Source organism: Haliotis rubra, unplaced genomic scaffold (assembly GCF_003918875.1).
Source record: "Haliotis rubra isolate DU_JTF1 unplaced genomic scaffold, ASM391887v1 Scf70, whole genome shotgun sequence".
In the NCBI taxonomy this organism is placed as follows: Eukaryota; Metazoa; Mollusca; class Gastropoda; order Lepetellida; family Haliotidae; genus Haliotis; species Haliotis rubra.
Window position 1 is genome coordinate 2668092 of NW_025767413.1, and position 15554 is coordinate 2683645.

General features: G+C 39.7%; 1 protein-coding gene across 3 annotated transcripts in view; it reads right to left on the reverse strand.

Moving 5' to 3' along the window:
- Positions 1–8265: 8265 nt before the first annotated feature.
- The window catches only part of LOC124258784 (bone morphogenetic protein 1-like), an 88343-nt gene continuing 81054 nt past the window's right edge, over positions 8266–15554 (reverse strand). Inside the window, exons 1-9 of one of the 3 annotated variants that reach the window (XM_046692877.1) lie at positions 14934–15105; positions 13764–13781; positions 13133–13256; positions 12456–12565; positions 12004–12156; positions 11193–11277; positions 10521–10639; positions 9762–9917; positions 8266–9222 (exon numbers count right to left, since the gene is read on the reverse strand). In XM_046692877.1, the coding sequence (XP_046548833.1) occupies positions 8924–9222; positions 9762–9917; positions 10521–10639; positions 11193–11277; positions 12004–12156; positions 12456–12565; positions 13133–13256; positions 13764–13781; positions 14934–14991 (1122 nt within the window). In that variant the 5' untranslated portion in view covers positions 14992–15105 and the 3' untranslated portion in view covers positions 8266–8923. Of the gene's footprint in view, positions 9223–9761; positions 9918–10520; positions 10640–11192; positions 11278–12003; positions 12157–12455; positions 12566–13132; positions 13257–13763; positions 13782–14933; positions 15110–15554 lie in introns of those variants that run through there. The other 2 variants (XM_046692878.1, XM_046692876.1) reach the window with 2 other exon arrangements.

Genomic DNA, 15554 nt, shown 5'->3' on the forward strand with positions numbered 1-15554 from the left:
TCCGAAATACTACTGGCCAACTGTGCAAGAACGTTATACCAAAGATATGGACATAGATGGCCGACACGTCGTCCTTGACATTTTCGACACACCTGGAGGGTATTGTTTCTCTTATTTACGAGAGCTGGCCATCGTCAACGCTGATGCATTTGTACTGGTCTATTCGGTTGAAGATGCGGTATCCTTTGAGACAGTGACTTCACTTAGAAACTTGATTGCTCACTGTGACAGCTGTGTTGCTGTCTTACTTGTGAACACATAAACCTCAACCCGTTTTGGGGAGTTAAACATTCTTCTTTATTCGCAGTGAGTGTTACATGGCGCCAAGCTCATAGTTCACAACCAACTGGAGTTTTCTCCCTTATCATCATAAAAACGGACAAGTAACATACTTAACCGAGCAAAACCCGTGTATTCTAGTAAGAAATACACATGACGGGTTGACATATCCTTCACATCACCCTCCCCTAAAGAAAGGTTTGGTGAGTTACAAAATTTTGATAATTAATGGTAAGTATGATACCAATCTAACAACAGTGCAGGGTCCTGGCACCAATGTGAGATAAGTAGGATACATAAAAGCTTAAAGGATCAAACATGCTGAATTACCGATGAAATGTTTTGAAATATTTAACTGAATGCAATTTATTTAGGAAATTTCCTTTACGAAGAATATGTGATATATGTAATAAACTAAACTACATGTTTGAAGTAAAACCGCAAGTATGCATAAAATGCAAAGTCAAAGTGATTAATACTGAATATTGAATAATAATAATAATAATACTGAATAATAATACTATTAAAAGGAGTAATACCATGTACTAGAATCCTGAGTGTTTCGTTTCAAAGGAATCAAATTGACTAGACACATAATATACCAAAATGTAGAACATACACTGTATAAGTTACCAGAATCATGATAGATGCATAGGTGACTAACAGAGTATAACATGAAAAATATTCACTAAAATTGTTCACAACTGCAGTTTTTCACAAGGTTTCAATATGTTCATGGTTAGTCCCTGTGGTCCAAGAAAACAAAATACAACGCTGATTTTGGTATTTGATTGTACCATCATATTCGTCTTAAAGTCATAGACTTTTGAGAAAAAAGATTTCACATATTCAATACCATTCATTAGCTTTGTGTTTCGGGTAGGGAAAACTAATTCATCATTATTCATGTGTTTATAATTCTTTTTTCTGTTCCTTTTCAACACGAGAATTATTAAAACATGAATATACCTTTAAATTCACACTTCAGTATTTTCTTGCAAACTAATGTTGCAATGACAACATTTGAACTAGCATGATAAACAACAACAATTGAATAAGATAACACAATAATTGAACTAACACTAGTAATTTTGAATGAACTACTAAAGTAACACTACAAATGGTTTCTCGGGTTAACAGTTAATGATTAATTCGCCACTTCATACACATGTTTGTTCACATCACTGAAACAACTTCACAAATGATTATTTAGTTCAGAGTCCAGCATTACTGTTTACGCTGGCTTCTTTTATCTGTTCTCAACTGAGAATGTATGGAATCCACCATTTTCTGACAATCAGGAGAAAGATCACTATATGAAATCCAAGAGTTGTAGGATTGGTCAAATGATAACCATTTGACGCGATAATACCATTGTCCATGTTGATATTTCTTGGAGATGATTTTTTCTATCTCATAGTACTTTGGATTGTCTGAAGTGTCCTGGGCACTCTTGGTTGTTTGTGGAGCGTCACACACAGTTTGACTATCTTTGTCAGGGTGGAGATCATGGGGCGGAATCTCGCCACCAGACAAGATAGCAGGTGGTAACTGGTCTGAGTTACCAGGAGGTTCATGGTCAGGTTCATCGTCGTCGTTGATTCTTCAGTCGCTCCACATGTAGTCTATTTCTGATAAGTTTCCCATCACATTTGCGACGTACGCGAACATGAATGTCTGAAAGTTTTTCTATGATATAGTAGGGACCAGACCAAGGCCTGGCCAGTTTTCTTGTTTGACCTGTGACAATCACTGGTTGGTACACGAACACAGTGTCACCAACCTTGAAATCTGGTAAGTTTACCTTACTTGCAAATTTGTCACACATGACCTTCTTTCTTTCCTTTAGAAGATCTTCAGCGAATGTCCTTGCCTGTTCTAAACCGCTTACTAACTGCGATACATAGTCTGCAGTTGCAAGAGAGCAGCCGGGGCCAAGATCGAGTGTTGTATCACTGGGGAATCGAGGATGGCGTCCGTGAACAAGGAAGTAGGGAGAATAATTTGTTGTGTCAAGTGATGGAGTAGTGTTGTAGGCAAACTGTATGAAAGGTACATGCAAATCCCACTCATCATGCATTGTGTCACAGTATTTTGAAAGTGAAGCTTGTACTGTAGACATGAACCTTTCACTTTGCCCATTACATCTCGGGTGGTAGCTTGTAGTTTGAGTCTTTTTCACTGACATCAACTTACAGGTTTCTTTCACAACTTCAGCGAGAAAGTTTGAGCCACGGTCACTATGTAGATATTTCGGAGCACCATGTCTACATATGATGTTGTACACCAACTTATTTGCCACAGTCACTGCTTTCATGTCAGAAACAGGGAAAAGTTCGACAAATTTGGTGAAGTAATCTACAAACACTAATAGGTATTTGTTTCCAGTTTGTTTGTTCAGTGGTAGAGGTCCAAGGAAGTCTGTGCTAACTCTCTCGAAGGGAGCAGATGCAGTTATGGGTGTAATCTGAGCTCGCACTGGTTGTGATGGTCGTTTACGTTGATTACAAACATCACATGAAGTCACCCATTTCATAATATCTGCACACATGTGAGGCCAAAAGTATTTCAACCTGGCCTTATTGATTGTTCGATCGATTCCGAAATGACCACCAGCAAGGGGATCATCATGGGTTTCTTTAAGTATCTGTGACTTCATTGAAGCTGGGATGGCAAGCTGAATACAGGCCATGCTATCTTTCCTTTTTCGATTCTCACGTATCCACACATGGAACAGGATATCATTGTGTAGGAAATAAAACCTGGAGGTATTGAAAATATCTTGTCTCTTTTTCTCATTATCAGGAAGATCACCATCTGTCAGATATTTGATCATGTCTTGATATTGTGGATCTTTGCACTGTTCCACTCTCAGTCTGTTGAGTGTAATGTCTGACACTTCTGAACACACTGTGTCTGCAGAGTTAGTATATCCAGTTGTCGCTACTTCAGGAATTCCTTTCACAAGACGTTCAGGGTTTTCCTGTCGTGCTTCCAGTACATTGACATGTACCTCATTTGATGCAGCTTGTTTGATTTCCTGCAATGATTGTTGTTGAATCATGGGTGAGCCTGGTGTGTTATCTGGAACGTCACAGGTAAGGATAGAGTGATCATCTTCCTCATTCTCCAGGGATTCTCCGGCATCTGAATATGTTCGTCTTGAGATGGCGTCAGCGTTGCCATGCATTACTCCTGGTCGCACAACAACAGTCATATCGTAAGACATAAGGTATGTTACCCATCGCGCAATGCGACCGGTTGGTTCTTTCACAGACAACAACCACTTTAACGCTGAATGGTCAACTACCACTGTGAATTGAGCATGTCGAAGCAGATAATCAAAATGCTTTACCGCGAAAATAACGGCTAAACATTCCTTTTCTGTGATAGTGTAGTTTCGCTCAGGTTTGTTCATAGACCTGCCCGCATATGCAATGACTCTTTCCACTCCTTGCTGTTCTTGACACAGAACTGATCCAACGGAAAAGGAACTGGCATCTGTGTATAATACAAAGGGGGCATTGTAGTTTGGATATGCAATTACAGGTGCTCTCATGAGGTTCTGCTTGAGACTTTCAAATGATGTTTGACACTCTGTAGTCCAGGTGAATGGTGTATCTTTCTTAGTCAACTGGTTCAAAGGATGAGCAAGTTTTGCATAATCACCAATGAATTTTCTGTAGTAACCGCTGAGACCTAAGAATGCCCGAAGATCTTTCAAGGTAGTTGGCTGAGGGTATTCACGAATAGCAGAGAGCTTGTCAGGGTCTGGAGCGATGCCTTGTGGAGTGACGATATGGCCAAGATACTGTATTTTATTATGACCAAAGAAGCATTTTGATGGAGACAGTTTCAGGTTTGCAGTCCGCTATCTTTCTAAAACCTTTCTGATATGAGTCATGTGTTGAGCAAAGTCCTTTGAGTAGATGATGACGTCATCTAAATAGATAAGGCATGATTTCCATGTCAAGCCTTTCAATACTGTTTCCATCACTCTCTGAAATAAGGCAGGAGAGTTCTTGAGCCCCATAGGAAGCCTTCGAAACTGGAATAGTGCAAGATGACATTTAAAGGCAGTATACTCTTTCGACTCAGGGTCGATCATGAGCTGGTAAAACCCACTTTGTAAGTCTAAGGTGGTAAAGAACTTGGGTTGTGCATGACCAAGACTTTCAAGGCACTCATCAGTGGTTGGCAAAGGATGGGCTAGGAGCTCTGTGACGGAGTTCAAATTCCTGTAGTCGACACGAATCTGTGTTGGTTCTTCTGTTTCTTTGTCACAAGAAAACATGGACTTGCCCAAGGACTCACTGAATCCTCAATAATTGATGCATGTTTCAAGTGCAGCTTTTTGTTGAGGGCCTAATCTGTATGATCGTGATCTAATTGGAGCTTGCTCCTGCTTCACTCTAATTTTATGGGTAATAATGTCACATGATCCAACTTTACCATGAAGAGCAAACACATCTGAGTATTCATCAATCAATGATGTGAGGTCCTGTCGTTGATGTTCGGTTATCTCACTGTTGTCTGGAGGAAGATTGACGAACTGAGAAGCTTTATCTGAACCTTTATCATGATGAGAGATGGGTTTAGTTTCATTCGCAACTCTGTTTACACTAAACGTTTGTTCATCCACACCTTCTTCTCCAAGGTAGTACAAACTGTCATCCTTGCTGAGACACACAAACATTCCTATATAAGTTCCCTTTGAAATTCCGACTGGTTCATCAGACAAGTTCACTAGGCGCTGATATACATGATTATCATGTACATGACATAACACCTTGGCACATAAAACACCTTCAGCATAAGCACAATTTCCAGTCTCACTAATGCCTAACACAGTGTTGGGAAGAGGGTTGCCTTTAAGCTTCGCAAGAATAACTATCTCTGAACGTGGAGGGATAGTTACATTTTCTGCTGCAACAGTCTGTCTCCTAGGGTCTATAGACAGTGTATTGTTGCTAAAATCAAGCAGTGCGTTGTGACTTGACAGAAAGTTCAGACCTAAAATAAATTCTGTGTTCAAACCTGGAACAAGGTAAAACTTTACATTTAATGGTGTCTGGCCAAATCTCACCTGCAAAGTAACAGTCCCTTGAATTTCTACCTTTTCATCACTTGCAGTAATTATATATGTTTTGTCAGATTTCTGAATTGGTGCAAAATGAAATAATTTGTTGGCAATGGTTTCATATTTTGCTACACAAAAATCTGCACCAGTGTCAAGGAGGGCATAATGTTTGTTCTGACCTATGGAAATTGGGACAAAGTTCTTTAAGACAGGTAAAGAAGTCGTTGATAGCCTAATGGTATCATTGTTTTCACCGAGTCCACCTAGAGCCCCATCGTTCTGGGTGGACTTTGTTAGTTTTCCTGATTAGAAGTGCATTGACTTGCGAAATGACCATTCTGTTGGCAACGTCGACAAACTACTTTCGCCATTGGTTTTTTCATGTACTTGGGGCAATTTCTCGCTGTGTGACCAGGTTCGAGACACAGTTGACACGTAACTGTGGATGAGGTCACGGTATTCACCATGTTCACAGGGCACTGTTCTTGGGGTTTGCCCTTCAAGGACATGATAAGGTCCAGCATGGTTGTTAAAGTTTGGTCCTGCTTGTTCACCTGGTCCTCCAACTTTTTAAGTTTAAATGAGCTTTGGTCCTGTGGGGTGCTGTTTCCCCCATAAGCGATTGATTCAGCTGCTATTCGAGCCGATTGGATGGCTGCTTGACATGTTGTGGGTTGTTGTTGAATTACAAATGTTCGTAAATGAGGCAAGAGGCCTCTCACAAAGATTCGCATTTTTTCATCGTCCGGTTTAGACAATGTGCTGCATTTGGTTTCAATGGCATTAATATAGTCCTCAAGTGGTTCACACTCACCCATTACTCTTTCAAATAATTGTTTTTCAATCAACCAAGGTTGTTGAGAACTCTTGAAGTTTGTTATAAACCGATGGTAAAGAGTTTTTCTATTTTTCCTGTCCTCCTCCGACAGGGTTTTGAACCACTGAACTGCCCTCCCGTCCAGCATGAGACGAAAAACATTTGGTGTATCAGTGTCAGATAAGCGGGACAGTTGGCGCCATGCGTCGAATTTTTCCAACCATAGTTCAGGGTCTTCTGACACATCCCCGGTAAAACAATGCGGCTTCAAATTGCCTACACCAGAAAAGGGCTTAGTGGTTTTACATGTTTCAAAATCTTCATCGCTAATTTCTTGATGTTTGGATTTCTTGGGCGGCATGGTCGGGAAAATGGCGGCAATCAAAGATGTACAAGGCAAGGAGGGTTTACTCACGTAAACAGAGTGAATCAACGTCCTTCATACTTAATCGATCGGGATCGTTGGCATCTCCACCATATATGTGACAGCTGTGTTGCTGTCTTACTTGTGAACACATAAACCTCAACCCGTTTTGGGGAGTTAAACATTCTTCTTTATTCGCAGTGAGTGTTACATGGCGCCAAACTCACAATTCACAACAAAACTGGAGTTTCCTCCCTTTTCATCATAAAAAACGGACAAGTAACATACTTAACCGAGCAAAACCCGTGTATTCTAGTAAGAAATACACATGACGGGTTGACATATCCGTCACAATAGTGTCAACGGTAGTGTGTATGACTTCATATATCATGAACTGTGCGGTCTACAACATAAGTATAAACAGTTATAATATTTGTTTGTAGTAGAGAACACAATCATTGCATATAAGACACTTTCACTCCGCACATCGCTAATATCTCATATTATATTACGTCGACAAGGAAATAATATTATATCTTTTTGCAACTAATCAACTTTAATCTTTAACATTGGGCTTATATACTCATGCCATTAATGGTTGTCATCCCCTTCCCCACCCCAACCACCGACTCACCCCACAACCCTACCCCACACACCCTCTCCAATAAAAAAATTTGAAGGGGGTGACAACCATTATTGGCTTGAGTATATTTCACATCCTTGGGGATATTTTAGTCTGACTATTTTTTTTGGTCATTCATATTTCTTCAGCGAATTCATTTATGACAGCCAGGTTACACGTATGTTCAATTTGTAAATATTTTGAAGTCAATTTTGAATAATTTCGTGCTTTGAAGTTTACACAGATTCCCGAACGGTGGTTGGTTGAGAGAGCGGTCATGTGATCTAAACTTCAAGGTTCATTTCCCTTGAACCCTTCAAATCGTTCATACGTGTGTGAACGTTTCCGAGCCGATCTGGGTCATGTGAACTTTTGCCGGAACTACTTTCCGGGTTTTCCCCAGGATACTCGCTGTCCAGCTTGACGTCAACAAAATAAATCATTTGCATTCACACTCCTTTTAATTTATGCATATCACTTACTTGTTTTTGTACGTAACAAAAAGCGCCAACTAAGCACAGTTTTGCAAAATCTGACCGACAACGCGTCCCACTACAAGTCCCAGCCAGTGCGACCTATTTTTCAAATTTCCGCTACGGTTTCAAGGAGCCCCAATGATCGTGCTGCATTTGGTGATACCAACTTAGAGAGCGTTTGTGTAAACATCAAAGTGCGAAATTATAAGAATTGAATGTCACTTTGTGTGTTTGCACTGAAAAATGATCGATGTCAAAGCGTTGTTCAAACTCGTGTGAACGAGCGAGTTCACACGAGAGTTTGAACAACGCTTTGACATCGTTCATTTTTCAGTGCAAACACACAAAGTGACATTCAATTCTTAAGTATCTGCTTTGGCATTTAATGTAGCTGAAAGTTGTTTTTTTTCTATTTGCATATTCAATAAAATAATTGCCAGTTGTGATTATATAGAGGATATTTTGTTAATGTTGTCAAATAACATGTATATTTCAGCGAGTGGTCTGACAAAGTTGATATGTTCACGCGTGGCGCCTATTAATAAACCCTATTCAGAAATATAATTGGAAATACAAGGTGAACAGCTGGTAATAATTACATTAGAATATATGTTCAGCAAATATGTTTTATCAAAGAGGTTTAGTTCTATAAAATAAATAAGTAAAACCAAAAACAGCAATACAATGTATGAGTGCTTCGGTAATATATACAAACATTGGAATCAAACAGGGAAAGAGCACCAACAGAAAACGAAACAAAAACATTTCGAAAGTGATAGTAAATCTCTTTTCTGGTGAATGATTCTCTAACCATAAAGATGTGTCATTGAAACTCTTTTAATTATCAAGTCAAGTTGACATAATAATAATATCATTTTCAAGGTCGTTATTCAGGGTACTAGCAAGCAATATTTACATATACTGGTTACAGCCAATAAGGAAAACATGTTTCTCAATGTTATCAAATCTTGAGGGAAAGATACATTTAAACAAATGGAACCAAATAACCATCATCTAAATACAAGGAAAAAATATATTAATAGTCGGGTGAAAAATATTTTACATAAAGTTGAAAAATATTTCATGAGGCGAAGGGTTTTGCCACAATATTTCATCTGGGTTCATACCTGTCTTTCGGGCTTTCCTATCAGGTTTGTACAAGGGTGTACTTAAGCGTTCGTAGCACTACGCCAGTCTTAAGCCGGTGATATAGTAAGGAGTTACGATAGGTCGTAACGTAACGAACGCCTTGTTGATTGGAACCCAGATGTTGTAACTTATCGACTTATACGACAACCTTGTCATCGGGATTAAGCCCCAGGCTTTGGTAAGTTGGAGGACCGGAGGCAACGGCGTGGTCGTAGGATGGTGGCAGCCCAGGTGAACCTGCTGAAACACATGGCCCTTTCAACTCGGAGGCTTTGTCACTGCCTTTCGCGTTGCCCTTTTCAGCTGAAGCCTGACTTCGGCGTCTCTTCCGGCTACGAAGAACGCACACACAGACAAGGATGAGGACAGCCAGTGTCAGAACACCGGCGATAACCCCAAACATCATCGGGTGACGGTTGACCATGACGGGAAAGGCTGAAAACAACGTGCATCTGTTTATACATGTATCCTAAACTTCCCTTCACGTTAACATTCCATTACAAGACAAAGCAAATTTCACTTTACACAATGACAGTGAATCCTATTCAGGAAATCAATGGAATTTTACAACATTTCTGCGTGGCTGAACTGCACCTTTTTTGGGACCAATTATCTTTTGGATAACGAGACCATACACTTAAAGCGTCCTCTGTGATGGAACGTTTTTGGCTCTTTATTTTTTTACATTTAGCATAATTATATTATATTATAAAAAAACATTAAGCGCATCATTGTTTTCGGTAGACATCAAAATGCCTTAAATCCCGATTTTCTGACAATAAAAAGAGTTGCATATGAAATCTTAACGTACATGCCCAAAACACAAGAGAATCACCACACGACACAAAACAAAAAATAGCAGTGCAGTGTGTAGATATAAACAAAGAAAATATCATTATGTTACTAAAATAATGCAATGATACCATTTTGAATCTTTAAGCATGTTGTGAAACGGTATGATACAATGCACTTACCACATACGAAGAGAAAGCCGTATGCTATCTCAAATGTAGACCCAGGAGAATTGACATCAGAGTGAAACTTGACGTACAGGTACTTCCCAGAGCTGGATACAGAGACATCTTCACCTCGGCACCACTTTCCAAGAGACGGATCGGAAACATGGTAACCTAGGGCATATAAAACAACCCTGCTTATATCATGTATCTTTGCATCATTATACAAGACTGAATTGCTTGGCAGCGTTGTTTCTCAAAATAGTTATTACTAGTATGAGAAAGTTTATAGGTTATTAAACATGACTATTCAAACAATCCAATGCAGGGAACACATAAACGACACTATCTATACCCACTTTGGGATCGAACCAGGACCTTCTGTGTAACTACTACACTACATTGGGTATCAGGCAGAAACAGTTGTCAAGTATATATACAGTCATAAAAAATGCAATATTATTCTATGTTTGTGTGAGTGAGTGAGTGAGTGAGTTTAGTTTTACACCGCACTCAGCAATACTCCAGCTATTGAACCAGACAATCCAGTGGTCAACAGCATGAGCATCAATCTACGCACTTAAGATACAATGACCTGTGTCAATCAAGTCAGCGAGCCTGACCACCCGATCCCGCTAGTCGCCTCTTACGACAAGCATGCGTTACTGAAGATCAATTCTAACACGGATCCTCACCTGTCCTATGTGTATGTAGCAACATATGTATTATTAAAACATATGAGAACTACACGCAAAAATGTGTAAAAAGATTACCTACCATCAAACACTTCAATATAGTCTGTTACACATCCCTCAGAGTTCTGGAAGCTGGACAAATTCATACTGAGATCAATGATCGTTGCTGTGGTACGTAATCTCCAAGACAAGTCAACATTTCTGAAATTGAAATGAGTAACACATTGTTATGCAGTTCAAATAGTACATATAAATAGGTGTTTGAGATTAAGAAGACTGAAATATAGTCATACCATAAAGTGTAGCAATATATGTATAATTATACACGTAAATGTCATTTACATGCAGAGAGACACATACGCACACGCACATGCGCACACCAACATATTACCATCCCTAAAGATTCGGGTTAGATTTAATTTCTCTGTCGTAAGATGCGACTAACGGGATCGAGTGGTCAGGCTCGCTGACTTGGTTGATACATGTCATCGTATCCCAATTGCGAAGGTCGATGCTCATGCTATTGATCACTGGATTGTAAATACATTCAAAGTTAAAATGGCATTATCACTTGAATCATACACAAAGTTTAGATTCTCCAAATATATGGGGAAAAAGGTCAAAGTGGTAACAAGGGTTTATGATAATAGCCACATGAGACATGTACAAACACGATACCCCTTTGACAGTTTATATTTGTTTATATTTTAAATCCTCATTTTGATATTCTTGTTACTTTATGACCAGTCTTTACCTAATATTCTCGCGGCGGGTTTGCCTGAGCGGGGATATGACACTTCTGCTGTAATTATCATCGGATATTTCCTCATGACGATGCACTGTGAATATAAAGAATATGCTTACAATTGATCACGTGTAACAACAAACACTGTTATGTCGATGTTAAAGCAACCTAGGTAAATACTACTCGAGTTACCCAGGTTTCACACAACCACAAAATAGTTACTACGGAAGGAATAGACAGGGACCAAGCTTCTGCATCGAGACAACTGTATGTTCGACAATTGCAAACAACGGTGTGTGACTGTATAATTGAAAAGTATAATACTTTATAGCTAACAACTTCTTTCTTTCTTATGAAGCGACGTTTCGGTATAGCTTCTCATACCGTTGTCAAGCAAGAGTAAAGCAATACAGCACAGAACCGACTATTCGTTTCTATTATCCATCAACTTCTTAAATGCCAATCAAACAGACTGTTTAATTATTTAATGTTTAAGAGCAATAAGTTGGATCTAATTTGTGAAAACTGTACCACTGTTTTGCTTTTGAATTCATCCCGCAGCACTCTGTGAAGATCCGGGGTTCGAATTGATCTTCAGTAACCCATGTTTGTCCTCAGAGGCGGCTAACGGGATCGGGTGGTCAAGCTCGCTGATTTAGTTGATTTGATTGATTTGGGCGTGTACCAATTGAGAAGGTCGATGCTCATTGTGTTAATCACAGGATTGTTTGGTCCAGACTCGATTATTTACAGACCGCCGCCATATAGCTGGAATATTGCTGAGCGCGGGGTTAAACACCCTACCAACCAACTGACTCACCATGATAGTTCCCACTGGTGTACCGCAGCTCGAACATCCCCTTGTTGCTTGTGTTGAACTCAATCCTCATATATCTGCCTATACTGGTAAACGTTTCCAGTTTTTTCTTCCCAGCACAAACATCTCCCATCCTATAATCACGAGGGCCAGCTCCTGATATAACATATCGAAAGAAATGCGAAATGCTTTCTTCAGCTGATTCAGCACAAATAGTATCATAAATAATAAATATGTGTATTTAAGTGAATTCCATACATACTGTATGCTCAAAGCGCTAGCATACAAATGATTAAAACATTTTTCAGTGCATAAAGGAATGAATTGGCTGAAGATTTTGATTGGAGTTGGTAACATTTTCGAAAACGGAATCTTTTAAAGAACTTTTATAAGCTTCAATAGAGGGAGAAAGTCTCAGCTCATCTCGAAGAACATTAAGATGATTTACACCTCACCATCAAATACCGCCAATTGGTCCCCATAGCTTGATTTATCACAGGCAAGGACGGTTACTCTGACTTTTTCAGTCTCCTTTGCTTCAATTGTCCATGAACAGATCCATCCCCTGTGAACATATGATAAAGATGACTTACTAAACCTCTTCTTCACCTATTCTACCACGCCATAATCATTTTAACAAGCAGCGATTTGACTAGCATTGCCGTTTTATTATGGCCTGTGTGATTATGTCTAATATAAAACGCCATTGAAAACCCGGCCTCAATTATCTGAATCGATGAATAATACTGGCGTAAAAGGCAAAACACCGATCAACATAGCAGGACTGGATCAATGAAATTCAGTGATGGTAGCAGGTATTCGCGAAAAGAAAAGCCCAGGATGGTGTACGGCGTACACAGGAATACCACTTGTTTTAAAACCACAAGCAGGTACCCAGAGACCAAGGATCATATCGGGGTCAACTGACTCGGGGTCACCACTCGTTTGTGCTAAATATTTGGACATTTAGTCGGTTATAACTATATGTATATTAGCATTCAGTTAGTATGTTATGTTAGTATTCATATACTAACTTCATTCAAAGACAGTTCTCATTACGCTTCCTTTCCTTCTCTAGATCTGATACATAGAGTTCATTGAATGAAGAACATGCAGAACATGAAGAACATACTCCTGGAGATTCAGTGGATAGTGAGACGAGCTCAGCAGCTTCGGCGTTTCAGATGCCGAGAGGGAGATTGTACCACAAACGCTGGATGTTGTTGTCGTCGGACCAGTTGTGGTTGAGGTTTGTACTGCAAACAAACATCCTCAATGTCACCACAGGAAATAACTGCACGAATATCATCAATTAGTCTGGGAACATTTCAATGAAATTATAAAAATTCAACCTATTGCTGGCGATGTCAATATCGATCCCATCAAGATGCTATATCCACTGACATTAACAAGAATATGAACTTTTGTAGTGAGCACTAAATAATCCAGTAATATTTTCCTACCTATTTCAGATCATCCAAGAATCTGTATGGAAACGTCGCTGAATGCCTTAATGGATTTTGTATCCAAAAAGGTGTATATTTTCTTACCATTTCAGACTGACTGAGTTTGATTTTACGCCGCTTTTAGCAATATTCCAGCAACATCACGGCGGGGGACAGCTGAAATTGGCTTCACACATTGTACCCATGTGGGGATTCGAACCCGGGTTTTCGGCGTGACGAGCCAACACTTTAACCATTAGGCTACCCCACCATTTCAGATGCTAATGAAGACATGAAAACTAGAATGCTAGTATTTACCTGAGCTTACAGCTGGCACTGAAACCAAAATAAACGAAAACGTGTATACATATATGAAAAATAATTGATTGATCACGAATGTGTAGAGTCTTCCTTGTTTCGATAAATGTTAGTTTGTATATAATCCAAGCACGAATGACACACTTTTGGTGTCACCTTTTCCTTATAATTTGTTTATTTATCATATATGTAATACCGTACTCAACAACAGTTCCGCTGTGTCGAGTCGACCTGTAGATAACTGTGTCTGGTCATCGATCCACGTAACTGGGACACGATAACATTCATCAGTTTCATTCATCCGACCTGGGCATATTGAGTAGAACATGCTGGTGTGTATCAGAACAGATCGATTTGGTGATTCACTTTTAGCACGTCACACACAGTGCGAATATACAAGAATAGACTAGTGTTCGTGTGTAAATATTCACCTCTTTGGTGAAGCCTATGAGCTTAAGTATGGTGATCACGGACCCAGGATGATAATCAGTGCGAATTTGGGATTCGAACCTACAATAAGCAGATCTCGGTACAAGAAGATATGCACGGGGATTTGAGACGACATTTGGGAAAGTGGTTCACATTTGTGATTGAGAGAGAATGGTTCAGCGACGCATTTAGCAATATCACAGCGGTGACAGTCGAGATGGGATTCACACATTACACCCAATCTGAGGAATCGAACCCGGGTCTTCAGCGTGACGAACATACGCTTTAACAACCAGGGCCTAGATTTTCGAAGCTCTCTTAGCGCTACGATAGTCATAAGTGCCATACATTAACATTAGCTTACGACTGTCTTAGCGCTAAGGGAGCTTCGAAAATCTAGGCCAAGGTCACCAGTCTGCCATTTTACAATAAAGAAAAGGTCTGTACATATATGTAAACATAAACATAAACAAATACAGGCCATACAACGGAGAATCTGGTACATACATATGTAGATACTAGCATATATGGAGAAAGATGGAGGTCAGGGGACCGTCTAACTGTACGTTAACCTTGTTATCGTGCAATACACGGTTGTGTGTTGTACTATTGTGTGGGGAATGTCTACCCTCGTCCATGTTCCGTTCAACTGACATTACTAGGACGTTGTTGACAAAAGCAACGTCTCCCACAACATAACCATGACATTTTGTATATCGTGTGTGACAGTGGGATACTTACATATAGCAGAGACTAAAACCACTCCACAAATAGTCGATAGCGCCATCCTCGGGTGCATGTTGTAGACTGTAAATGCGTAGTAGCGAGTCACGGATTGAAGCAAAACACACGGTATTCTATATCCGGGTAACACTACATAATTCAGGCGCAATGTACCCGAGCTGTCTACATAGGGTGTCTCTTTATTCAGTGTTGTGTTACAGTTGGGCGCGTCTCTGGTATTTACCTTCAACTGAATGGCCCTTTGTGACGACACGAAACGTCAGTGGAGCAATGCACAATCGATGACTGGCCAGATCGATTGGACTGGGTATTTCCGCAGCCCTACCTATGAAAACATTGTTGAAATCAGAGAACCTAAACGGCTAATGGTATCGCTTAGTGACACTCACGTTGCCTCTTATTTAAAGGCTATATAAACATAGATATTTATCCTGTATAGGTCAGAGTGAACTGCTTGATTGATGGCTTGACTGGTGGCTGATTGCCAAGTTGCATTGACTGACACGTGACATCTGTGTGCTTGTATATGTGATGATTAGGTGGTATTAACGAACAAAGATAACAAGGTACCATGTAACATTAGTAAACTATCCATTTGGCTTGAAATTATTCTTATCC